Here is a 26,999-nt window from a genome sequence, read left to right as displayed (position 1 = left end):
TCATTCAAAAATTTTGGTTTGATGTCGAGCTGCTCTCAGATTTTCTAAAATTGCCAATTGTTTGACTTCTTTCCAAATCAAACTCGTGTAGCTTGAGCAAACGGTAAGATAGGTATAATGAATCGCTTAACTTAAAGGTCTCAGCTTTTAAGTTTCGCCCTGAGATCTTTTCTCGCTTTGTGCGGCCTTTGAAAGTATCAGTATAATCATATAATAGCGGCAGTATCTCCGGCTTTTAGTTGCACAATCACAGTTTAACCATCAATCCTAAATAAATTAGAACCACTGGTGGTGTCTTAATATGTCACAGGCAAGCTCGTCTTCAATCAAAAATTGTTTTTTTGCAAAAATTGCGTAGTGTTTACGTCATTGAATCAAAGTATCTAGGTTGCTTTCTTAGGTTTTCCTCGGAGCTTTTAAGTTAACAAGAGTGTCTGTTTGATGTTTAACTGAGCTGACACAGTTTTCCATAGAGAGTGGTCCATGTAATGACATGATGCAACTTTACATGTCCGTGTTAGTTATATTACCGTCAATTTTTTCCCACAATGAGATAAGCCGAACACGATGTTAGTTTTAGAATGTGAAAACTAACTTTAATTTTCAATCATAGATTGTTGTTGGCTTTGAACAACCAGCCCCTTGATTTTATTCCCAATAAAACCAAACAGGAATGTGAAAAAGCTTAGCCAGAGTTTTGTGTAACATGGCAGAAAGATTCAAGAGGCGTCGTTGGGACAAAGCAACACGTCTTTTATTTACTAATTAATTTAGTTACTTCACGCTAACATGTAGTAAAGATAATTTCTCTGGCCTAAACATGGTTATCAAGGTTGCGTAGTTTTCATGCTCAATAACTGCTAAGCAACGTGTATATACCGACTCCCTTACTCTATCTTTGAATACAAAAAAGGAAAAGGACTTAACGTTAATTCTTCCATGCTTGATAGTTACAAAACTTTTGATCGGCTAATTACCGTCTTCATGACCGTAATAAAGTGTGCTGCAGAGTTTCTATGATTATTGTAACAGAATTGGATTAGCGAGGCTGACATGTGTCAGTTACTAAATAGCAATATTCATAAAACTCCTGACATTTAAATAGACTAAATTCTGTGATCAATGTATTGCATTTTACGATAGGCCGTATTGCATTTTATTGTATAAATGATTTAGTATTTACTATGCTGAAGTCGAATTGGGATCTTTGCTCGATGCGTATCCATGATATTATTAGTCAACAGGATAATCTTGACTACAACTACTTAATTATCTGAATATAAGTCGGGATTTAACACCCATTTTAAACTTGTTTCGTGATTTATGCGATAACGCACAGTCAGCTCATTGATTTATAGGATAAAGATTTGTACTTTATTCTTCTTCCGTCCCTTCTGCTTTGCTGATGCATTACTCTCTGCTTTATTCTTCATGTCTTCCTTTTGGTTTGCCGTTGCCATACTCTCTGCCTAATCAGTCACACATGTCTTCAGCTAAGCTGATACTTTACATTCTACTTCAGTGGTAAGCTTCCGAGATTCGCGGTACATATGCCTAGAAAAATGAAGGGTTCAACGGGACTTTCAAACAAGGTTTTATTATTAAGTTTTATTGCATCGTGAGAAACTTTAGCAACATAAAAGATCTTTTGTTAGTTTTATATCGCTTACGCCAGCTTCGCTAAAATTAAATGGATTGGGTGGGTCTTCAAGCGGTACGTAAATTTATCTAAAAAGGGGATTTTCATGTACCGGTGTCTCTTTGTTTTAAAGGTTTAAGGTTTAAGTTGGTGCAGGACTTACTTTTCTATTGGAAATGTGCTCCTTATCCATCCATGCACTGCCCTCAAAGCGAAAGACGAGACTACAGTTTGCGTCCATTGATGGTTGTGGTTGTGGTTTTCTTTGATGACTTCTTCCTCTCGCTTGTGAAATTCCATACTGATTTCATTTTTGATTTCCACATTATCTTGACAGAGGCCAAGGGCTAAAGCTTCACTGTCTTGCGCAGAGTCAGCAATGGACGGTTTTTCCAACATTCCAGAGTCAAGCTGGGTCTTCATCAAGTTACTACCGGCCATTTCTTGGATTTCTCCTTGCAAGTCATTTAAAGGAATGAGTAAAGCCAGACAACAAGAAAATGACCATTGTGGGTTTTTACACCACCTCTTGAAGAACTCGTAGAAAAACATCAAGTACTGAACTGAGGTATGGGAAAAATAAAAAAAATATCGCAAAAGAAATTTTTTTAATTGAGGTGGTGACCCTTAAGTAGAGAAGATATTTCACTGCATGTATGATTGAACAATTTTTTTTCCTTTACCCCTTTATCTCCTCGTTTGAATAAGTAAAAAGGCTTCTCTCCAATTTGAATTCCTAATATCTACATGGCGTCAGTATTGGTAATAGTTATTAAATAGGCAAGAAGACCTCTTTCGTAAATGGTGGCCTAAATGCCCTTCTGTTTATTTTTAATTAACATGTAAAATGCCGCCTAACCTTGATGAAATGTTGAAAAATTGAAAATTGTCCCTCGTACGTGAGGCCAAAAAGGCTTGTTAGGATGCACACCGAAGAATAACGATAGTGCTCGTCATTATGAAAGAAGTCTATAGCTTGTTTAAAGTCCGAATTGCATTAGTTTAAATTTTTGTCATCGGGTTCTTCACATGAAGCAGCGAAAATAAATTGTTTAACTCACAGCTCTCTTACCAAACATTTGGGCAATCACCATTGTATTTGCACAAAGTATCAATATCTTGATCACCATTTCGTCCTTATGTTTATCTGTTAAAGCTGATGTATTCTCTGCTGGGATTTTGCCCACCGCACCAATTCCCAAGTTTACAACAGTGACAGCAAGGGATGTCGACATGAGTCTGTTTTCAGAAGCGAGTTGTATGGGTTTCATCCAGGAGAAAAGCATTCCATACATACCAGCCACGACCCACGCTAAACCAATATAGGACCTGCGCTCTTCTCCCACGAGGATAAGGCCAGACGTAAGAACAGCTTTACGAGACATTTCGACTAGTTCCCAGTACCACGAGGTGGGCTTATAGTTTTGAAAAAGAAACGTCAACCCCTCAATCACTTCCGTGTCAGAATCCTTATTACTTTCTGTGTTGGATGGCATCACTCTTCGTTGCCTCCAAAGTATAATAAATGAAGCAGCAGGCAAGGAAAAGATGTAGGCGGCCGAAACGTATGCCAGGATCAGCCAATAGTTGTATATTGATCCTTGGCACTGGATGCTGTAATCCGATTTAGCGTATTCTCTACACATCTCCTCCCTGTCATCTCTGCAGAGTTTTCGGCAGGCAAATGGAATAACACTGGCTGTTTTAGAAAGGGTACTCAGATATGTCACATACAAAAAGAAAAACAGATTTTTGTAAACAAGCTGTTTTGTTTGGGAGATTTTTGTCGACTTTTCCTCGTCTTGTAGACTATGATTCTTCATGATGATTGTCTTATAGATAACGTAACTTGTCCCCAAGGCAATGGTGACAGTCAAATTCAGTGTTAATAACACAAGCAATTCTCCAAAGGCATTCACTTGTAACCCTGAAAATAGACACTGAACCGGTGCGATCTGAAGCAAATTCAATTGAAATATTCCAGAGTATGTGGCGACCGCTTGCAATGAGTCTGGCCAATCAATGAACGAGAACACTTCTAATAGGCCGTGAGTGACCTGATAAAAACCAATAAGTATTTTGAGCCTTGAAAAAAACACATTTATGAGATGGTGACCTTGGTCCTTTTCCAATTTGGTTGTTCTCTTCCACATCAGAAAAGCAAGAAGCAGAAATGAAAGTACCAGGATAATCGACAATTGTGCTGCAATCCACGCCTTAGAGGGACATTTTGTACAGGACTGCAGTCGCTTGTGATATCCTGAACTACAAACGGCACAAAGTGGACCTTCATACCCTTTTCCACATGGCGAGTCCAAGCCTCCTTCGCAAGATTCCTCTTCTTGGCACCTGTAAGGTGTGGGGATAGCATACGGATATTGCACGGAAAAGTTATCCAGCCTTGGAGAAGGCGCCAAGAGATTTTGTATGAAATTCTGGTAGTGATTTTTTAATGTCTCGTTTCGCCACTGCCACCAAAATCCGGATTTTAAGGACGCATAGTCATCTTGGCATATCAGTCCTCCGTTGCCACATTTGCGACACTCAGCGAATCGATTTGTCCGATAAAACTCTTTCAAACACGGACAAGCGCGATATCCAGCAAAAAAGTCAGTACCAGTTCCTGTTAAAATTTACAAAGGCGTCAGTATTGTTCAATTCAGATTTGGCCTTATTTTCAAATTTCTTCGGAACAGTGCTATAACTGCCTCACGACCAGTACAATGGGTTAGATGTAAGAAATTTTTCCATTTCTTTCTTGCTTACTGCTGACATCCGTACGTTTAGAAAGCCTTAGCACAGCGGGCGGTACGAGACGCTCTCAGAATAAATTTATGGTTATATAACTTGAAGAGTTTATTTTAACACATGTTTGTTAACATAAAAAGGTGCTAGTCATATACATCAAATGCATCGTTTCAAGGCTTATCGATTCTTGAACTTAATGTTTTGTATTAACCCGTAGCAATATGAAAATTTTTCCTTATAAAATAACTTCAGTTATTTTTTTCTATAGTACATTTGGTTGCAATACGAAAAACAAAGTTCCTGATTTAATTTTAAAATTTATTAACTTCAAACAGATTTTTCTCATTGGTAAATCAATTTCCTTTCAGAGCATTCCTTATATGCGATTTCCCTTGGCCAAACGAGATATATAACTAAATGTGTCAGATTTACGATCAAACACTCAAATGTAGGGATCCGGTTTAGTAGCTGCAAAGTTGTGGAGGCCATAAGAAAGAAATGTAAAATGAACGTCTTCACCATCGAAATCTTATCTCGAGAATTTGAAAATACATTCATATCCCTTAGATATGAATTTCCAGCACTTTTTAACTGCGAATCACTCCGTAGACAAGGGGGTCGTGTCTTATAAGTATTCATTTTGGGTTTCATGTAACTCTTCCAACATAACTCCAGGCTATGGCCATACATCACCAGGCAAATACGTGAACAAAAAATCACGAAGAGAAACTCAAACGGTTCCAAAGGGTTTCAAACGGAACCTACCTACGACCCTGAACCTGCAGATCAACAGAGTATTTGACAGGTCTTAGGGTTTAAGCTGGAGGCGTTCAAGTTCAAGTTTAATGCAGAGAGTGAAAAATACAATTCATTCGCGCTTGGTTGTGCGCAGAGAGTTGAACACACTCTGGATCAAATCTTCCGTCATGTAAACTTCTTTCGATTTGGTGTGCAAACAGTAAAAGCTAATCAAGTGTACGAGATGGAAGAACTCTATTGCTGTTGTTACACGTGTTAATGAAGACCGACAGCTTTGTCAAGGTAAAGCGTTTGTTTGCCCTTTACTTGTGATTTTAAGAGTTATGTAGACCTGATAAAATCCCTCAGTTTCGTCACAAACCAAACTCTGAGTCCACGAGGGGTGGTCTTCACAGAGTTACTATCTCTAATCTCATCTCACCAATTCATAGCCACTAGTCACGTATTTGACTTATCGAGAGCCACTTTTGAGGTGAGTTATGGACGGACAAGCTTTGATAAAAGTTAGGTGCCAACAGTGTTGTTACTTACCTAAGGGACACGCTTTGCAATCCCGAATTGATTTTCCAGGTGTATTGTCGAATGGAACGTAAGATCCATTTGGACACTTCTTGCAGCTTTCCGCAACGTAACCAAGAGTGTCGGAGTAAAATCCACCTGAAATTCATTTGATGCAAAGGATGGAAAGCCGAGGCAAAGGAAAGTAGGGACAGTAAAGTTAAAGTTATTACTAAAATGACAAATAATTGTGTGAAAGTAAGAACTTGCAAGCTTGAAGACTGCTGCACATTAAAAATGATATGATTACCCCTTAAACAATTGTAATACCAAAGTACTAATATAAAATAAAACGTATATTTGAATCGAAAAAGGATTATTCCATGTTTCATAACTAACGGATTGTCAGGACTCTGTGGTAAGCAATACAATCTAATTTTGTACTTTCGGAGAGTGGCTACTGCGTACCAGTTCATTGGGAGACTTTTGTTGAGTTATGATTTGAAAATATTTGGTCTAGTTGACTGCTTCCGTGTTTTCTCCGATGACTGGGGTTGTACTGACTCGAAAGGCTCCGTGCCTACTATTTGCTATTGGAGTTTATGTAACGTTCGCTAATGGTGGTTTATGAATTCAATAGGGCGTCTTAGAGCTGTGTCCATCGAAAAAAAAAAAAAATTCAATGTTAATCAGACGATCACATACCTGGAGGACATGGAAAACACTTCCCATATCCCGCTGAAAACGTTCCTAGTGGACACAGTCGAAATAGACTTTGGCGGCTAGAGTGATTGATGGTATGTGTAAAACCCATCCCTGACAAAGCTTTTTGTAAGCGAATGAAGCCAAAATAACTAGAAGTGACTTCGAGAACTGCTATGTGTGATTCGCTGGGATTCCTTGGAATAAAATTGAACAACGAAGTTGGTTACTGGGCACTAAATGCAGTCAAGAGTTACTTGTATATCAGGTTAGTGTTGCCTTACCTATAACGCAAGAAACAGTTATTCGTGTTTAATGTAATTGTTGGTGAAGTGCACAAAAAACCTGGCTTTTAAACTAAATTTTAAGAAGACAATAAATTTTTCTGGGTGATCCAAGAACCATTTGGGAAATAAGTGGTCTATAGGTAGTCTATCAAAATAACCTGACGTCATCTGAGCGTTCGTTACGTGAAAGCTCATACCGACGGCTGCTAGCTTTATGTTCTTGATCACTGAAAATATGATACTGACAGATATATTTCTAGCATGGTCTCGTTGTTATAGTAGTATGCTATTTTCCGAGGAGTTTGTCCCCACAAATTGCTGAAACAGAAGCACAAACAATAGTACAAGTATTCACGCTTGCTGTTTTAATTGAAAAGGAAAAAAAAAAGGCGTCAGGGGAAAGTGTGTATAAAAATTTGTTGACTATAAATGTTAAAGTACTTATGACACAATTTTTTTGCCAAAATGTTTAGCTTAGAACCGCGTGCATCAAACGAAGATTTCGACTAAGACTGACAAAGACAGTTTCTCGCCTGCGGTGTTCAGGTCAAGCTTAGGCGAAAAATTCCCGTTACTGAACATTTAGTTTGTTGCGTTTATGTTTTTTTTTCTATGGCAAAATCTATGTTACTAATGGGTAGCTGTGTTCGTTTCTGTTGCCATAAAGTTTTATTCCTTCATACTATGTGCGGCGAAGGTTTCCCTCGGTCAGTTCTCTAGAATTTCGTTGCTGTAGAGAAATTTCCTCGGTAAACCAAAAGCTAACTTTTGACGAAAGAATCATCTGCATAACGAGGCACAATGGTTTTTCACCGAGAAGTCATCGGCAGAGGCAGAGGGTATCGTCGCGATCGACGAGTCGGCCAAACCGAACGGAAAACGATTGAGTTTACAGTCACCATTACAGATGATGCATTTCGGTTATTGAAATACCACGGAAACTACAATTGGTAGGATTTTCATACAATAAGAAATGCACAAATGTAGTCATGTGGAAAGACAAGGAGTATGAGTACATCTCGAGTGCGTGAAATAAACAGCAATGAGAAGCTCATCATTCTTCGCCTGCGAAATATCAGCCGAAACGAATGTTGAACAATCGTGTACGACGTGGGAAAAAGCCCCTCAATCAACATTTTTTAGCTGAATTCTTTGGTTATCTTCCCCTGATTTCACTAATGGTATGTGTTCGTAACAAGCGTCTTCGGAGTCGGTACGGAGCATAAGACCGACAACAGTGAAGAGTAAAATCTCCTCGATCTCGACGATCGGAACGCGTCCATTTGGCCGTGTAGGTACATCCTTTGGAATGTAATGTATAGAAATACCTGGTATATGTGTACTATTCTTTAAGTTAACATCATTTGGTCCTCCGTCCATGTAATACGTTCGTCCTTTCTTCTAGATTTCTCCTTTCTCCACCATAGTTGCCGACATGTCTTTACAGTTTTCTACGTCACAACTATGTAACATGATCTTTTTGGCTGCGCTTTTAATGGGGACAGTATTTGGCCGTCAAATCGTACTTTCAATGCGAAAAAAAAATGGTCAAGGAGAACTCGCAAGGCGTAAGGTCGATTATTTTTAATTTTAAATCCAGCTATAAACCAGAAAATGCAAAAATAAATTTCGTGTCATAGGCACTTTAAGTGACTTATGTCTAAGGGTATGGAAACATTGTGGCTCATGAGTGAAGGAATGCTTGCAGGAAAACGTTTATGGTCCACTGCAGACTTAACTGAAAATTCCTACGGTGGAGATCTGTCTGATCGTTAGAGATTATCCGTTACGATGAGACATTTACGCATAGTATGTCCTAATATAGAATTGCCTTCAGCAAAAGACGGATTTACCGTGCGCAGGTGCTACCGTAAAATAAACAGTTACAAAATCAACTCATTCAACTGCACCCATATGGTATTTCCACTTGCGAATTATCATATCATATTAGTGGCATTATGACTGATGCGGATAATGAGATCGATCCCGATGAGGAAGATGGGATTGACACGAAGCTAATGATGCGCCAACAACTTTCCAGAAGAGGAGCATAAGAGGTTCCCTGAGTTCATATTAATAGGGTTAATCTTCATTAAACACTCGTTGGATACTTTACAGTTTAAAACCGTGGACGCTGAGATTCACAAAGGATCCTGAATTAAATGTTTTCACGTTTGTTCGCAAAAGAAATCTGTTAAAACACAGCTATTAGTTTAGAAACAACAGGACCTGTACAAGGTCATGTAAGCTAAAAATGCTACATTTAGCGGTGTAAGAGGAGTATTTGTGGATTTGTGATAATTAATAAATACGATTTTTGTTCACTCAGCTATAATGTCAGCTAAACTGTTAATTGCTCAAAAATTTGTGGACATAAACCTATGGCACAAGAAGGGAGAAGCGTGACATTTCTCAGTATAAAACAGATATCCATAATAGCTAAACAAAAATTTCCAAATATATCAGAAAAGCCGTGAAAGAGTAGTTTGACAAAAACATCTCGAAATGGAAGATGATGCGCCACGGCTCCATGAACGTAACTGTTATGCATAAACCAAAACTGTTGTGGATTATTTCACACCAAAGGTAAAACAAGCTTCCGAGGGTTAATTTGAAAATCTGATGTTTGAAATTAATTGAGGAGAGGTTTTTTTTCTCGGTGAGGAATACAAGAACTTATGATTAAGATAACTTACAATCGAGTGGTAAGGGGGCTGCGGAAACGAAATGCCTCCGACCCAATTGCCTGTATGGGATTATCGGATAGTGCTCTAAACGTAAACGATAAAAAGATTGATGTTATTTTCATCGTCATTACTGCTATCTTCATCGCCATAATATACATCGATCGTCGTTATCGTTGTGTTGTGGTAATCAACGTCACCATACTCACTAATGAGAGTAATGATAATGCACTTGATGAATGATTTAATGAAGACAGGATAAAAAAAACATTTGATATTGCCTAAGGTAATCGTATATTCAAGATAACAGAGGTGTGTGAGTTACGTGAAATTTTTATGAAGACCAATAACAATGGACCTTAACTTCCTACGTGCGACTCCAAAATTTGCCTCTGCGCATCCTCCCCGACACGAAAATAACTTAGAAACATACTGGACAACAGAAGCTGTCGAGTATGAAGACATGAGAGGGCTGCACTAATTCCTGACGGTAATTATTTTTGAAAGAATTAGCGTATTGGTGTACACTTACATTACACTTATGAATTCCAAAGCATAGAAGGCTCGTGGAGGAATACGTTGTAGGTTGTTTCTATTGAGGAATCTAGCCGTATCAACAAGAGTATGGTCAACAAGTGACAGTAAAAATTAAAAAACGTGGAGGAATTGGAAAATTGTTTTATATCACAAAAAGTAGTAAGGTTCTGAAAGTGATGCGTTTGACATTGTTAAGAACTGAGAGAAACATATAATGTAGACATGCATTGATTCTCAAGCGCTGTCAGTATCAGATTTTTTCTGAGGATACTCCTTTCTAGAGACGATTTTTTCCTCAAACGAAAAAAGTATAATCTTATTTTCGGTTGCAACTGTCTTCGATCACAACCTTTATTTAAGATATTGGAAAACAAAAATAATCCAAAGAAAGCCAACCCAATCCTTTACAGTATTTCACTGTTATGACCCAGCGTTCGCTTAACTTATGTCAGCCTTCTAGTTTCAATACAAAAACGAAATATTGGTGCGCAGAGAAGATTGGATTGAGTAAACTAGATATGTTTCATAGTGCACAAACAATTTAGTACGGAAAACTGAGGTGTATCGAAGTTTACTTACAGGAACCGCAAACTGATTAGCGTGGCAAAAAGGCCCTCTGGAAGAGAGGTGATGGCATTATCAGATAAATCCCTGTGGAAAAAGAAATAACGTGACTGAATAGAAAATAATGCTTCATATTTTATGGGTGTAGAAACAGATTTGATTTCTGTATTTGCATTGTTATAAACAAGTCCAACCGGAATGCCACAATATATTATGGTGTCATATTTTGCGCATTATTTTACCCTACTTTTTAGAATGAAGTAGTGGTGGGATGATAAAAACCAGTCGTGAATAATATCGGTAAAGATAAATTTCTAGAATGCTTATTCATGCTGAAATGTATTTGATGAAATTTGTTGAGTTGTAAGCTCTCGGCATGTTCTACATCACTATGTAAATGTATCTAAGGACTTAGTCGTGTAGCACTAGTAGTTGTTATCGTCAGGAGTGACCGACTGCTTGGAAAGCTATACTGGGAGAGAACTACTGTGGAAGTTTGTTCATTCTATGGAACTTTGGAGAAAACTGTGAGTTTGTGTCAGTGGTGAGTTAAGATATAGACTAAATTAGTTTGTGAGGGATAAATACTGTACCGCCTCTAGGAATCGCCCCATGATTAGAATATTACAGTTGTGTTATTAAGTAGTTGAGTTTGTATGATTGTTGTGTACTTTGTGTCGGTTAAATTATACCGTAATACCATTGGCACATGTTAAGATAATTTCGCCACTGATATTAAATAGGGCTCCGAAAAGAGTGTTTCGTGGGGTAAAGTTGGTTCTCGTCTCAGCACGTATAGAACATTGTGTAGGATTAACCAGGGCGTAATACATTTTACATACAGGTCATACAGCCTGGTCAACTTGATGAACAGTCGTTGTGGAAGAGAGGTGATAGCGTTTTTTGACAAATACCTGTGAAGAATTAAGTAACTCGACGAAAAACAAGTAAAGCACAAAAAAAAATTATAGGGTAGAACGAGGTAGATGAAGATTTTTAAGTAGGACATAGGAAAAGATAGGCTCAGTTGGCAAATATTTTTTTGTGGTAGATTAGAAATAACGTTTACAGATATCTAGCTTTTGAAGTAAAATCGAAGTTGTTGTACACCTATCTAAGTGGTTTAACATATAATCTACAACAGTGTCATAGTTTATGTGTCCTCTTGACCTTGATGGCGTTAATTTAGTTATATTGGAGTTACTATACCATTATTATATCTCAGTGAGTAAGTGCGCTATGTTTGGCCAATTTAGCGGGCCGTGTTTCATTGTACGGCCCCCTAACTTCAATAGTTTTTTTTGATCGCCAAAATGTTGAGGAAAAAATTGAAAACATTTTGAGGAAGAGCACGCAAACGAAGAAAAAGAACAAATAGAGAAAGACGAGCACGACGAAGATAACCCCAGTCGAGAACTAGATGATTTCATCGTCGCCGAAACTTTGTGAAATACTATGAAGAAGGATAGTAAGAGGTATCTATAACATCCGGTTACGCAAGTGGAATTAACATTTCGTTCCATGGGAACATTTCATAGAGTAAAGTTGGAGTGTTTCATTTTATGCGCAGAACATTATGGAGAGTATCACGCACAGTTCTTGCAGCCTGATCATCTTGGTAAACAGTCCTTCTGGAAGAGAGGTGATACCGTTTGAGGATAAATATCTGAAGAAAAATCAAGTAATCAAGCTATCAGAAAAAGTGTATAATGGTCATATTCCTTGTGAATTCTCTCTCTGTGATACTGGAGTTATAAGAAGCAAAATTAGTTCCAGTTCCGACTTTATGATTAAGTATCACATGAAGAGTTGCCTGTACGCAGTCGCCTTTTTTCCTTCGTGAGCGAAGGGACTGAAGCTAATGCGACCACTTAGTCATGACGACCGTAGACGAACGTTATTGCTTGAAGATGACTGGTGATACTCGATGGAAGTAATAACATCATGGAAAACAAGACAATCATTATAATTAACACAGCCAACGGATAACCAGTGTCACTTTAGGTATTCCAGTCTAATGAAAGTGTGATATGGGGAATAAAATGAAAACAAATATTAATGGCAAAGCATGTAAGGTAAACAAATAGGAAGCTGGAAAGAACAAAACTAGTGAAAAGAAGAGGCAAGAGCCCTAGTTTAAATGTAAAACTGCATAGATTTTAAAAGGTAAGTTAAGGTATAACAAATCTCACATACAGGTGATTCAGCTTGGTTTGTCTTTCAAACAATCCCTCTTGAAGGGAGGTGATGGCGTTTGAAGATAACTCCCTGAGGAAAAAAATCGACTACCTATGCAAAAGAAGTACACTGCTCTATAATATAGGGAATTTATCAAAGGAGATCTATTCTACTATAATCATGAAGTTACGGAAGTATCATACGGAAGAGAATAGGTTCAGTTGGCAAAATGTTTTGTGTAGATAAGAAATAGCGTTTGAGACAGAAAGCCTTTGAAGTAAGATTTAAGGTAACGAGAGTCAAAATCTGTTGAAGCGTATTGGGTCATTAACTCTGATTCCCGTTTCCCCTTATTGGGTTTTTCTAAACCTGTCAATGTGGAGCATTGCAGTGGATTATAGTGTCGTGCTCCGATTGATGTAATGACGTAATAAAGGGAAAATAAATACCATCATTACACCTAGTTACGCAATTGGCGATATGAGGGGGACATTTCTTTGGGCAGTGTTGGTATGTGATCAATCAACGGACAGGAGAGCTAAGCTATATCAAATTTTACGAACAGTAAAAACAGCTCGGTCTGCTTGGAAAAGATTCCCTCAGGAATAAAGGTGATAGCGTTTGAAGACAAATATCTGTGAAAGATAAGTAATGCTTTATGATTTTGGGAATTTCATGATACAACCCAGAAAACGACAGAAAAGTTATTTGTTACAAATTTATCATTCTTAATGTTATGGATTTATTTTTGAAATCAGACACTCAGTATAAGATCATTATCATAAGAAAACAAAATGCTTCATGAAGTCAAGTTCATATTTTCCATAATAGGCACTGAGACTAAAGGATTTTTCAGTTGGTAAATGTTTTTTCAAGTCAAATACCTGTGCAAAATAACGCCACTAGCTCAGCGAGTTTGGCTCGTCACGGACGGTAAAATAAATTCATCACTAGATTCATCTCAGGATCAAAACTAGATTGACGCAGTAACAAATTATTTCCTTGTCAGCTGGTAGGAGACTTCGTATTTAAAAAACATTAAATGGGGTAAGCTAAGGTACATCAATTTCCACTCACAGGTGTCGCAACATGGTCAACTTGGTAAATAGTCCTTCTGGAAGAAAGGCGATGGTGTTTGAAGATAGATCCCTGTGGATAAATCAACTCATTGAACTAAGATAACAAGTGATGCTTCATGATATGTGGATGTTATGATAGAAAAGAGAATCGTTTGAAGTTTTAGCCATTTCATAGGAAACGAGTTATTTAATGATTCGAAACGCTGGCAAAATAATCAAGTATCATAAAAATATTTGACACAGCTAAATTGAGGATCATCGATGATAGTCTAAACTTTCATTCCCTATCATGTTTACGTTCAAACGGCTCTTGATAGTTATGATAGTTGACCAAATCGCGCTATGAGATCGCGTAATTGTGAACAAATGTGGGGTGCGCTGAGGTTAGCAACTCCTGTGGCAGTTGAAATTTTTACTCACGAAGTTGCGAGTTGAAGACACTGAAGCCTGCTAGGAGATGAACTACGAGACATTCTGCGAAATTGTGATGTCTATTTTAGTCAATTAAGCATTTGCCGTTTCGGTTTAAGCCATCTTTTCATTAAGTCCGAATAAAAAAATCAATTTGTTGCGTGAAAAAACATTGTACTGAGTAAAGGTGGTATGTATCTTCGTAAGAAATGAACTTTTTATAGGGTAAGCTGATGTATTTCTAAAAAGGCGTACAGGTATTTTAGCGAGTTCGGCTCGCGAAAAATTTCTTCTGACAGAGAATTGATCAGGTTTGAAGATAAATGCCTGTAAACAACAACAACAACAACAATCAGGTAAGTCAGGATGACAAGATATCCTTTCTTAAAAGGTAATCTTACTGGCATGATAGAACACAGAAATTACTGGAAAGATTTGATATTATCATCAAATAAAATGGAACGCCGGAAAATAAATTTACCAGAGAACAAAGCATTCAACATATTGAAATAAAATCGAATTGTTCAAACTACAAAGTTATTATATAAATTCGTAACACTAGTGAGAAGTACATTTTTCATAGGGTAAAATCAAGGTTTTTCATAGTATGCCCAGATCCTTAAGGCTCGTTAGTTTGGCTAACACTTAATTCTGTAGGGATGCAATGGCGTAAAAAGACAAATCCCTTTTAAAGTAACATCTTATCAATCAATGCGAGATTTAAAGTTCGGTTCTTTATGTTCGCCCCCATATATTTCGGTTAACATTTCCAATTTGTTGTAAAGCTGCTATCCAGGAACATCATAAGGTGTTCCGGTGGTATATTCTGTGCATTTTTTTCGCTCGACATTACTTGATGAGGCTACATTATATCAGAAAAATATAAAAAAAATCGTTTCATCCAGCTCCGAAATTTTGATCATAGAATGGTATGAAGGGAACATGTAATTGGGTAAGCCAATTGTGCTTCATGAGATAAGTTAAGATATACTTAATTTCACTTACAGTGTCTTCAGTCGGGTCAATTTAGCAAACAGTCCTTCTGGAAGAATGGTGAAAGTGTTTGATGATAAATCCCTGAGGAGATTTTTATTAACTTAGCAAGACAAAAATAATTTCTTATACCATCGGTATTTGATGATAGGACGAAGAATTCGAAAATGATAGCAAGGCATATGAATATGTCAGCATTCCAATCTTATAGACTATTGATATACCAGGAAATAATAAAAAAAAATACTCAGCATGATTGCCGGTAGCCTAAGCGAATAATAGCACAAAGAATTACGCAAAAAACTGAAGAGCACTATGATTAAGCTTCAAGAATCTTGTGCGCCCTAAAGAACAGAAAACACATTGTGTGGGAGAGCAAAAGGACGGAGGTCGAGTGAATAGCAGCAGATGATATTATGTTGGATAACGAATAACAACATTTCACCCAATTCAGAAATTTTGAACTAGTAGTCGCATGAACGAAACTTCGCATTGGGTAAAGGTGGAATGTCTAATTGTATGCACAAAACATTTTTCAGGGGAAGCTAAGGTCTACCAAATTTGACATACAGGTTCTCTAGGAAGGTTAGGTCGGAAAATAATCCGTCAGGAAGAGAAGCGATACTGTTTGAAGATAAACTCCTGTGAAAAAAATTAATGTCTTAGCCAATTAAATAAGATAAAGCTTTGCCATGAAGGGGATTTTGTAAAAGGACACACAATAATAGCAAAGCGTTTAATCGGTTGGCATTAAAAAAATACCCAGTTTGTCGATAACTTTGTACATTTTATTGAGTGGTAAACAACTACAACACCCTACACAATAAACCGAAATGTTGTAATTCATCTCTAATAAGTTACTTGAAAGTCCTCCCTTTCCCAACTTTGACAACTTTGTAAAAACAAGGCCACATTGAAATGGGAAGAAGGGGAGATAAATGAAATAAGTAGGAAAAAATTCAAAAAGTAGAAAAGCGTGTCAAGACTTTTTCCACCCATTTATAGTTTAGTATCGAAACTAGACAATGATTCAAAATGTTTGAGACGTTCAAAATTGTGATGGAAAAAATAGTTATGATACACACAGAGTATGAAGGCTGTTTAGGTTGGCAAATACTGTTTCCGGTAGGAAAGTAATAGCATTTGAAGACAAATCTCTGTAAAATAATATCCAGATTAGTAGGATTTAAATGTACTTTTGTCTATTTCTATCATTTATGCTCCATTCCCTGTTCTTTCTGGTCGTCTTTTTGGTAAAGTTGTCAAATCCATACACTAAAGTATATCTAGGTGCCATGCTTAGTGCTTTCGCTTGACACTGTTTAATTAAACTACAATATATTGAAATAATTGACACTACCGCTCAATCCAGACATTTCGTAGAACAAAAGTGGTGCTGTATTACATTATGCATTGAACATATTGTAGAGTAAGCTAAGGTATATCAACTTTTCCTTACAGATGCCTCAACCTTGTCAGATTGGCAAACAATTCTCTAGGGAGAAAGGTAATGGCGTTTGAAGATAAAAACCTGCGGAAAAATCGAATTGTTACCCAAGGAAAACAAATGTAGCTTAACTTTATGGGAAAATTGTAGAAGAACACAGAAAAAACAGGAAAAAGTTTTAACATTGTTACTATTCCAAAGGTAAAAAAATGTTTAATGAAATGAAACGAAATTAAATGAATAGTGGCAAAAGTAAACAAAGTCTCCAATATATTCAAACAAAACGGAATAGCTTAAAATATTCATTTATTGTTTCTTATTATCTACTTTTAAAATTGCTTCTCAATAATTGTTTAAAGAGAATATTTAACAAGGTAAAATTGGCATTTTTCATAATACGTACAGATTGCGAAGGCTGTTTAGCTTGGCAAACACTTTCTCTGGTAGAGAGGTGATCGCATTTGAAGACAAATCTCTGTAAACGTAAAATTTAAGTTAGCAAGATAAAAGGCTTCGTTTGTCACGTTTGGCCGTTTTTACTCCTTGTTGCATTTTTATTTTTTTTTACTTGATTTTTCTTAAACCTATTCAGATCTTATGACTCGTATTTATACTGTAGCTTCACCTTGTTTTTGTAAATGACAGGATATTTAAGTGATAAACACCATCATTGTATTCAATATTAGGATTAAATCGCGGCATAAAGAGATAGCAATTCACTGAGTAAAATTTGGCGAGTTTAGGTGTGTCAAATTGCACTTACAGGTCCTTCAGCCCGATCGCTGCAGCAGCAAACAATCCAACTGGAAGAAATTTGATTGCGTTTGAAGATAAATTCCTATTGAAAATTAAAGTCACAAAACAAAGAGAATTGGTTATAAAAGGGAATTTTGTAACATTAAAAGTATATATCACCCGGAAGGCCATGTAATCATTTTCCTTTTCCAAAGGTATCCATATTTCCGTAGGGCAGATAGGATGATTTGTGTAATATTTCGCACCAATTGCACCAACATGGACAACGAACTAGGATTCTTAGAGGGATGCACGCCCACTATCAAAAACACATCTACAGCAAAAAAAGCAAAAAAAAAAAAAAGAGAAACAGAATAGCCAAGATATAAAATTGTAAGGAAAGCAATGTTGATCAGTTGTGTAAGAAATCTCATAAAACAAAGTTACAGGTTTTCAGTTCTCTCCGGAAGGCAGTCCATAAGATACGAAGGTGTTGCGTTGGTACAGGAAAGAGTCCAGCCATAAAATCTTAATCCGAAAGAACAGGTGGGTCTGCAATCTTAAAAGAAATTATTAAAAATTTAAAGCAAGAACGACATCTTAAAAAAGCCAAGTGAAAAAGAGAAAAAGAAACGTGGTAATCGCAACAATAACAAGAAGATTAAATTATTGAAAAAGCTATCTTCCTCGAAAATGCAAAAATTTTAATTCCCAACCGGCGATTTTGTTACTTCAGCCGGCCTAATGGAAAGTTAAAATCTACTTACTTCATGGTTTAAGAAAATATTCATTTAGTAGTCATTTATCAAAACTGACATTTTGCATTCTCCCTCTTATCTAAAAATTGAAATGAGTAAATCTTTAAGTGATTCGAAGCAAACTGGCCCCAAACCAGGACTGAAGGATCAAGTTAACTGATTGAGAACTCCAGGACGTACCTCCATACTTGGATAGAATGGATCAACCTAAGAACTAAGTTGTTTAATTTCCCTTTAGGTTTATTTGCTTCATTGGTGTCTTTGAGGTGATCAACGGCCTTTAGTCAGAGACTTACCTAGAACAGTGAAGACTCTAAAGACAGATCCATACTTGTTGGTCGCCAAACAAGAGTAGTTTCCTTCCTTAAGGAACTTAAAAGATGCTGTGTTTGTTGTGTTCACAAGTAGAATCGAGTCGTTTAGAATCACTGTGTGTATAGGTGGACTTCCCGTCACTAAACACATCACCTCATTGCCTGGAAAGGCTCGCACAAGAACTGGCATCGATATGCTTGGAGGACCTTCAAGAAATGCATAATGAAGAAATATTACAAGTAACAATGAAGCATCCTGTTGAACACAAGAGTAAGTCACATGGGGAAATGAAACGACTGGGTTATTACCTGCCAAAGCATTCTTTGGGCGTCAAGTTTTGATAAAATTTGCATCTATAATGCTCATCTTACTATGAAGTATATTCTTTGGGTCGTAGGTTAACGTTATCGTCCTTCCGCATTTTTGTTTGACGGTACCTAAATCTACCTCTGTTTAATATCAGTTCATCCTACTTAAAACTTCCTCCCGAAATAAATACCTGTACACGGGCTGACCTTAAAACAATGAAATTGGTGTCAATTGAGAACTTTGAGAGCACAATTAATAAGTTTTACTTGTGATATCCTTGTGTAATAAATAACCCGTGAATATCATTTAATGTGCCATTGCATGCATAATTTTTTTGAAGCTCGATGTATAAATCACGCGAACAAAATAACCTATAGGATAAAGTTTCAAGGAATCGGTTTGAGGAATATACATATTTTTTATCGGAACATTGAAAGATAAACACTTAGTGTACACACTAGGTAACACAGCCGTAAACAGCAGGGAAAATCCTCTTGTCTGACCATATAGGTCAGAGTGGAATGTTATTATCGCGTAGTCTCCAGATACTTCAACTGTTCTTCCAGTCTGTATTCCACAGTATTTACCAAATGTGAAGTTATTCTGATTGGAAATTTCTACAAAGTCATCTCTGCAAAATAAAGACGCTCCTAAGGTACCTTTTTCCAATAGTTTTTACAGTTTTCCTTTTGAATTTTAATAACAGCAATTATATAGTTTAATATATATAACTTAAAATATTTTTCGTAATCATAAAATCATTGCATTAGCCCTTGTAAAATAAACCCTTCGAGTTATTGTCTCCATCATTGTCATCAACATCATAATCACAATCATTGATATGTTTATTCTCGTCATCATTACAGTCACCGACAGCATGGTGAATATCGTTATTGTTGTCATGGACGTTGTAATTATCATTGTCCTTGTTCTCGTTAACGTTGACATCTTTGCTGTTGTTTTTGTCGTCGTCATCATTTTCATTTTCGTCTTCGTTGTCGCTATCGTTTTTTTTATCTTTGCAGATGCCGTTACCTTCGTCATTTTCGTTTTTGGTAGTCTTTGTCGTTCCCGCTGTCGTTGCCGTTTTCACCGTCACTGGTGTCGTATCCTTATTGTTAAAATTATTTGAAGCTGAAAAAATAGAAATAGACGAAGACTAAAGAATATTCGGCGGGAGATGTAGAAGAACGTTGAAGGTTGTTTTTCTTATCCTAGCCGTTGTTTTAAATTTTGGAGTTGACGGCAAGGTGGTCCTCTGATAAAGGTATAGATACCGGGGGTGGGGGGGAGGGGAGCTCTAAGCATTCAATAACTGGCACTATACTAGGGTACTAGACGTGTTGAAACCTTTAATACCTGCATAAGGACGCTTCCTCTAGTGCAAAATCTTCGAAATAAATTTTCATCGTCATGCTTTGAGGAATGATAACCTGATATAAACAATCCATATTCCTTGGGTACGAATTTGGATATTCAGGACTCTGTAGTGAGTTGTTTCTCAAGGAACCACAACCTATAGGAACGATAGTTATCGCTTAAAATGCGTTTCAAGTTCTACTCAATATACTTAAACGAACTAAGGTAGATACTGGGAAAAGACAACTATAAATAACCAAGAGATATGAAAACATCGGCTATCAACAACTGCTTTTCCGTCATATAAAATATGAAATTTGTTTGGAAGCTCCCTAATCTCGGCATAAACTCGGAAAGTTTTACCATTTTTTCCTTCTTCAAATATTATATTTTGAAGTTATTGTTTCTTTCTGAATATCATATTGATATTTATCCCTCTATTATTCAGTTTGCGGTATGATGTTGGTTTTTTTTTAGGTACAGTAATTAATTAACTTAAGTTATCGAATTCATTTTGAATCACTTTTCAAGTAGCTGAAACAAAATGTTTTTAAAAATTGACCTCTTTTGAGAGTCGTTTGACTCTATGAGAGCTAATAAAATTCATACACTTTATTATACCCTTAAGCAATATTTTATCTCCAGCGGCAGGTTAAATAACGAAAATGCATCATTGTTTCGAGGGGGGCGGGGTAAGAAAGGTTTAAGAAAATATCAAAACAGTCAGATAGGACGAAATGAAGGGTGTATATAGGGTTTATCTATTAATTTTAGCAAAAGTTGCTGTAAGCACTGTCGTAAACTAAACGCCAGTAAAGTGCAAGTAAGAAAACTTGGTGCTCTATACTAGTTTCTGTATTACCTAAATGAATATGAACTAGTGATCGTGATTATTGGCTTCAGGCTCACCTGGAAGTATCACTACTATCTCCTGCACATCAGTCCCATACTTGCTGGTGGCCACACAGGAATAGTTCCCTTCTTCACGGAAGCGAACCGTGGCTAAGTTTGTAGTATTTACCAATACTGTTGAGTCCTTTAATATTGCTGTGTGTATAGGAGGACTTCCTGTCGCTGAACATGTCATTTCTTCGCTCACGAAGGCACGCTCCACAACAGGCATCGATATGACAGGAGGACCTTTCAGTGAAAATTAGTTAGAGTCTTTTAGTGCAGAACATTAAGCTAAGTCCAAAACCTGGGGTATATTGGAAAAATAGTGTAACAGCATAGTACCTAAGTAATTTGTTTTTGGAGATATACAAAGTGAGAAACATGAAAAGGTGGGGATATACCAAACTCAGCCAGGGCAGGCATGAGGTTACATCTGTTTTTACACACACTCATCCAAACACCTATCGACCTATGAGAGCGTGTGTAGAATCTTATAAACAAAGGAGTACATTTGAACTGCTGAACTCTTTGATTACTCTCACGTCCTTGACATGCAGGATATCCAGCATCGTTTGTTATTTATTATTATTATTATTATTATTACATTTATTAGTTAGCACGCTCCAAAGTTCAGGTAGTCATATTAACGAGTTATAATAGATATTTTTGCCATTTGAGCTATAAAAGATAAATGCCAATGGCACGTACTTGGTAAAACAGCAGTGAAGAACAAGGAAAATCCTTTCTCCTGATCTGCTGAGTCTGAATGGAATTTTATCACGGCGTATTCTCCAGTTATTTCAATTGTTTTTCCAGTCTGCGTTCCACAGTATTTTCCAAAATTTATATTATTCTCGTTGGAAATTTCCACATAGTCATACCTGTGAAATAGAGAAACCTTAAGGTATTCACATTAATGAAGTAACCTTAAATTTTACAACTTATCTGTAAAGACTGATTAACAGGCATGATTGCGCATGTTTTGTTTTTGTTCTTTTTTTGCATCCTATGGCCATCACTTCGAAACGGAGAATTCTCAAAGTAAGTCGCTTAGCGTGTATGAGACTCCATATCTCAAAAGACGTTGATATCGAATGAGGACGAGGAAATCTGGTTGTGACGTCAGAACCGTGTGTCGGTCCACCACAGGTTATGCTTCTTTAAGCACCTGCGATTAGATTGTATAGTGGGCACAACTCTAGTAATGATGAATGAATGCTGAGCTGAAACACAATTGTGCGAAGTAGTCTACAATTAAAGAGAGAATAGCTCTTTTAGCTTTGTTACATACCGACATAGATCGCCCTCCAACTCAAAATGATAGAAATGAATCCGCATAGCCATGCCGTGAGGAATGGTAACCTGCCATATACAATCCAGATTACTTTGATACTCATTTGGATATCCAGGACTCTGCAGTGAGTTATTTTTCAAAGAACCACAATCTATATACATATTAAAAGAAAATAAAACATAAATGCGTTAGATATGTTCAATAGGCTGCTTACGATACTTGAAGAAGAAAAAAAAAAGAAATGTAAACATTACTATCAGCAACTTTTCCGTGTTATGTACCACAGCCACGCTGGACATGGAGCAGTTAAGTTTGAACTGTGTTTTTGTAGAATATTCTTATTACCGGTCGAGGTATCGAAAGATATAAAACAAGGAAAAATAACACAACCAGGAAGAAATTCAGCAGTTGTAGAACATAAAAACTTTCAGTGCTGGACACTTGCCTTTGCTGAATAATAAAAATACCAGACAAAAAACAAAAAAAAAAAAAACGAGAAATGTTCTGTAACCTTGCTGTAAAAAACATGGGGCTTACATTTTTTGGAGTGACCGCGGTTTTGGAAATAATTTAATTATTTTGCTTTGAATGTTATATGGCTTTGAACATGAGATGGGTACGACACTTGCCAAGACTTTACTTTTGACTGTAATTGAAGGTTTTTGAAACGCCAAATGTAATTTAGGTTATTTTCTTTCTAGGGCAGTCTCATATCTAAAGTGATGTGAGGTGAAGGGTTTTCGTCATCTGTTTGAAACCTACCTAAAAGTATCACAGAGAACATCTGCTCATCAGTTCCATACTTGCTTGTGGCAACACAGTTGTAGTTTCCTTCCTCATGGAGCTCAATAGTTGCTATGCTCGTTGTGTTTACCAATACTATTGAGTTTTTCAGTATCGCTGTTTGTATAGGAACACTCCCCGTCACTGAACATGTCACTTTGTCGCCTGCAAAGGCTCGCACAACTGCTGGCATCAATATTTTTGGTGGAGCTGGAATGGAATAAATTCATGACACTATGCCACCAACTCAGTAATGGTAGATCATAACATTGCCTTGAAGTTAAAAGAAGCAGTGCTGAAGAACATAGAGCGAATGCACTTGTTAACATTCACAGATACATGAATGGCCTGCTTTGCCCTCAAAAAAAGGTAGATAGAAAACGATTTATGTATTTGTAATATGTAAATTAGGCTCAGTATCCTCCATGGGGCCTCTGCAAAAGATGTGTTACCTGGAATAGTTATGGTAGTTTTAGGATCTGGAGGCGCTGTGACACCTGTAGGATCTGAAGGAAAAGAAGTATTTATAGATAGTACAGTATTTGGATTCCTTTCAAAGAAAAAAGGAAAAAAAAAAGAAGAAAACGTGAATAATCCTTCTTTTTACGTTTGATATTGTTTTCGGAGTCAGTATTCACCTAAGAGCTATTAATTGCTGGCCTTATATTTACCCCATGGATATTTTGTGGGTGAATTTGTTTGATGTGACGTATAATCTTCCTCTTATCGGTGCGTTTGATGTTACGAACACTCAGGTTATATTATCTTTATGCATTTTTTCGGCGTCACCTTAGAGACAAATTCTTAGGGACAAATTCTCTCGAAAACATTTTGGGGTAGTTTCGTTTTAAAAAAGCTCTTTAATTTTCACCACATACAGCTAGATAATGTGTGCAGGTTAACACGCGGAACGAATTTTGAGGAACATGAGAAAAAAATGAAACTAGACGACGCTAAAAGTCCGAGATGATCGTGTGTTCGAAAGTTCATTTTGTTACTTTGAATATTTTGGGGGAACATTTGCTTTTATCTCAACTTATAGAAAACGACTCAAAGGGAGATTTTTAGAAATGTGATTTTAGAGGGTCGCAACTTTGTTCGCTACTTGTAGCTAATCCTCTTGCGTCATACTCTGTGGTTCCGCAGGGATAGTTTGACGCTCACGTGAAAATGGAGGAAGTTTTCGCCTTTGTGGGTTGTCAAAATTTCAAATATGGAGAATCTTCTTTCGCGTTGGACTTCCCCTGATATTCTATAGCCTTATCAATTTTTCTCTTGGTAACGAAAAATGCCATCGATATCGAAAAAGTAACGCAGAAAAACAGGCACACCTGTAATTGAAGAACCAGCGTAATTATTCCAGGTTAACACGCAAATGAAAAGAAGCGAGTATGGAATAAGAGGAAGCATGTTCTTATCTGTTGACAAAAAAAGGAAATTCAAGTAAGATAAACGCTTAAATCAGCCAACTTTTCTTAAGTGTACCCGTCGTATAGACGGCTAAAAGGAAAAAAAGAGAAAAAGAAGAAATGCAGTAAGAAGGACAAGAAAAGAAAAATAAATTAACGAATAGATAGAGGAGCGAAAGGATTCATGAATATATCGGATGTATAAATAAATAGATGGTGTATAGAAAAAAAGGGTGGATGAATGGATAAATGGATAGAAGGATGGATTGATTAAAGTGAATTTACTGGAAGTGGATCATTGAATAGATGGATAGAAAGAAATCGACAGGGAACTTTATATAACAATCGTAACTGTGACTAAAAGTTGAAATACGTTGCAATTTTGCTCTTTCCAAATGCTGTGAATTAAAAAATTACGTCATAGCTTCTAAAGCAAATACAGGAATACAACGTTATAATAAATGTTTTTAAAAAGTGGATAGAGAGAGATTGAGGGACTCTCATTTTTGCAAAAAGTCTCCATGGATTTTTCATTTTTCAATTCGTTTGGTAATGCCACGAGTAAGCAAGGATAATATTGTGTTTTTACACATGGTAAAGCTACATGTATATTCCCGAGCGAAGTGTAACTCCCAACGCATTCTCACCTTCGTCCAGTCTTGATTATGGTCTATCTCATCAAAAACTTCACTTTTAATGTGGAGCTTAAACTTCTAAAGCTTAACAAAGCTAAACAATCGATATCCTGTCATGTAGATAAACGCAGAATGCTTGGACGAATTGCCCTCCATTTTTACACGTCAGTTATTCTTAAGAAACCTCACCTTAATAACATTTTTTTTTCTGTGGGCTTGATCTGGCAAAAATTTTTAAGTCCGCAGCTTTATGATGTTGTTATTTACTTCCTTAAACCTTAAGATAATTTAAAATTTTTTTTTGTACAACCACACTTCTACAAAACTTTTGAGAGGTGGCTTTTAAAATTGCCTCGTCGCAGCAGGACATTTTACGGGCAAGGCATGTGGTAGCGTCACGGCGTAAGTTATGTCTCAGCAAAAAAGCAATTCAAATCTAGTATGATCCACCAGATTTGAGACAGCGTTAAGAGTTTGATCATAATAAAAACAAATTAAGTTAGATTCATAAGTGAAAGAAGAGAATTCCCCTTTTGTCTCGGCAAAAAAGTGATTCAAATCTAGTATAATCCACCAGACTTCAGACAGAGTTAAGAGTTTGATGATTATAAAAACAAATTAAAACTTAAACCTTTAGGTAATTTTATATTTTTATGTACAACCACACTTCTGCACAACGTTTGAGAGGCGGCTTTTAAAATTGCCTCATCGCAGCAGGACATTTTACGGGCAAGGCATGTGATAGCGTCACGGCGTAAGTTATGTCTTAGCAAAAAAGCAATTCAAATCTAGTATGATTCACCAGATTTGAGACAGCGTTAAGAGTTTGATCATAATAAAAAAAAATTTAGTTAGATTCATAAGTGAAAGAAGAGAATTCCCCTTTCCGCAAAACTCTCTCAGCGTGCATATCAGGATAATTTTTTCTTACTCATAATAGAGTTGGGACAAGAAAAACATGTTTCATACCATGGGCACGTTGCTGATAGCGCCAAGGGCGCATAACATTAAGCTTAGTTCTGATCTGGAAGATGACATCCTTTTAATTTTTATATCTTTGTTCAAACAAATCTGCAAAAGGTACCTTGAAATCATTTTCAGCCGCTCTTTCATAGTCCTAAAACAACAGATACCTTGGAACTGATCATAAGTCTGCCCTTTCTCGCCGTTCCTCTCAAACTTACCATCGGCTTTCTTTGATCAACGTTAAACATTATTTATATCAATACCAAATTAGGGGGCAACCCACTTTTTGTTTTAAAAACATGTTTCATTCATAGAATCACGTTCTAAGTTAAGAAACAAGAACTCTCTATAGATTGCAAAAAATGCCACATCAATAAGGCCTAAAATAGGCAAATACAGAAATCTTTGTTTACAAAAACAGTAGATTCAGTATGAAACGTCTTACGCACCTCACCAATAGAAAGATAGAATGATGTTTGGTTATATTTGTAAATTAAAAGCTGATGTATTTCTTTTTGGAAGATGATCTTTTACGAGATCTGCAGAGGGAAGAAAATTCTTGAATAAAGAAGCTTTTTCGTTATTGACACTATCTGTCAAGCCGGAAGGCTTTTCTACGACTAACATGAAATGGCAATTGATCTAGTCCATACCAAATCTAACTCGAGTAGCTGGAGTCAAATAATAACTTTCCTTTCGTAGAGAGCCTTTAAGTCAAGTGAATTTCTGTTCGACTTATTTAAGAAGTTGTTTCTTACATTTAGTTACGCGGTGAAAAATAAATTGATATACAGGATTGTATGAACTCTATCTTCCTAAATTCGCAGATGTAAATAATTAATTTCCCCTTTTATTATTTGCCTCACATTGTGTCGGCATGAAGAATCATTTTTTTATCAGCAACCCGGCCACAAGCGCAATTACCCACATTTAGGTCAGAAATCTTACCTTGTATGTGTTTTTCTGTGTGAAAATCTCGTTTTCAACTACGAAAATCCTGGGCAGGTTGTTTCAGC

The 26,999-nt window shown here is 36.7% G+C and overlaps 1 protein-coding gene across 1 annotated transcript; it reads right to left on the bottom strand.

The window, feature by feature from the left end:
* Positions 1-815: 815 nt before the first annotated feature.
* LOC131771988 (uncharacterized) lies at positions 816-26,999 on the bottom strand. The gene is made up of 33 exons (XM_059087894.2): positions 26,932-26,999; positions 24,305-24,391; positions 23,426-23,479; positions 22,953-23,183; positions 22,188-22,341; positions 21,605-21,777; positions 20,912-21,142; positions 20,003-20,159; positions 19,102-19,274; positions 18,316-18,540; positions 17,709-17,820; positions 17,290-17,364; positions 16,930-17,001; positions 16,539-16,610; positions 16,165-16,236; positions 15,650-15,721; positions 15,092-15,163; positions 14,342-14,413; positions 13,674-13,745; positions 13,160-13,231; positions 12,615-12,686; positions 12,013-12,084; positions 11,261-11,332; positions 10,434-10,505; positions 9,850-9,921; positions 9,330-9,404; positions 8,750-8,824; positions 6,880-6,951; positions 6,350-6,543; positions 5,678-5,803; positions 2,712-4,262; positions 1,803-2,202; positions 816-1,554 (listed from the first exon to the last, which is right to left on the bottom strand). Exons 2-33 carry the CDS (start codon positions 24,381-24,383, stop codon positions 1,494-1,496), a joined length of 5,154 nt encoding a protein of 1,717 aa, XP_058943877.2. The 5' UTR covers positions 24,384-24,391; positions 26,932-26,999; the 3' UTR covers positions 816-1,493.

The sequence above is a fragment of the Pocillopora verrucosa genome, chromosome 3 (genome assembly GCF_036669915.1).
Source record: "Pocillopora verrucosa isolate sample1 chromosome 3, ASM3666991v2, whole genome shotgun sequence".
Lineage (NCBI taxonomy): Eukaryota > Metazoa > Cnidaria > Anthozoa > Scleractinia > Pocilloporidae > Pocillopora > Pocillopora verrucosa.
This window is presented reverse-complemented; position numbering and strand designations above follow the sequence as displayed.

Bases quoted from the DNA above. Each gene is read 5' to 3' on its own strand.
- LOC131771988 (XM_059087894.2), bottom strand. From the start codon at position 24,383: ATGCTTCCTCTTATTCCATACTCGCTTCTTTTCATTTGCGTGTTAACC. The intron at 16,237-16,538 runs GTAAGGAAAAGT...ATTATTTTACAG, and splicing joins CTGACAAGGTTGAGGCATCT to AGATTTGTCTTCAAATGCTA. The intron at 13,232-13,673 runs GTGAGTGGAAAT...TATCTTTCACAG, and splicing joins TTGACCATGTTGCGACACCT to ATATTTGTCTTCAAACGCTA.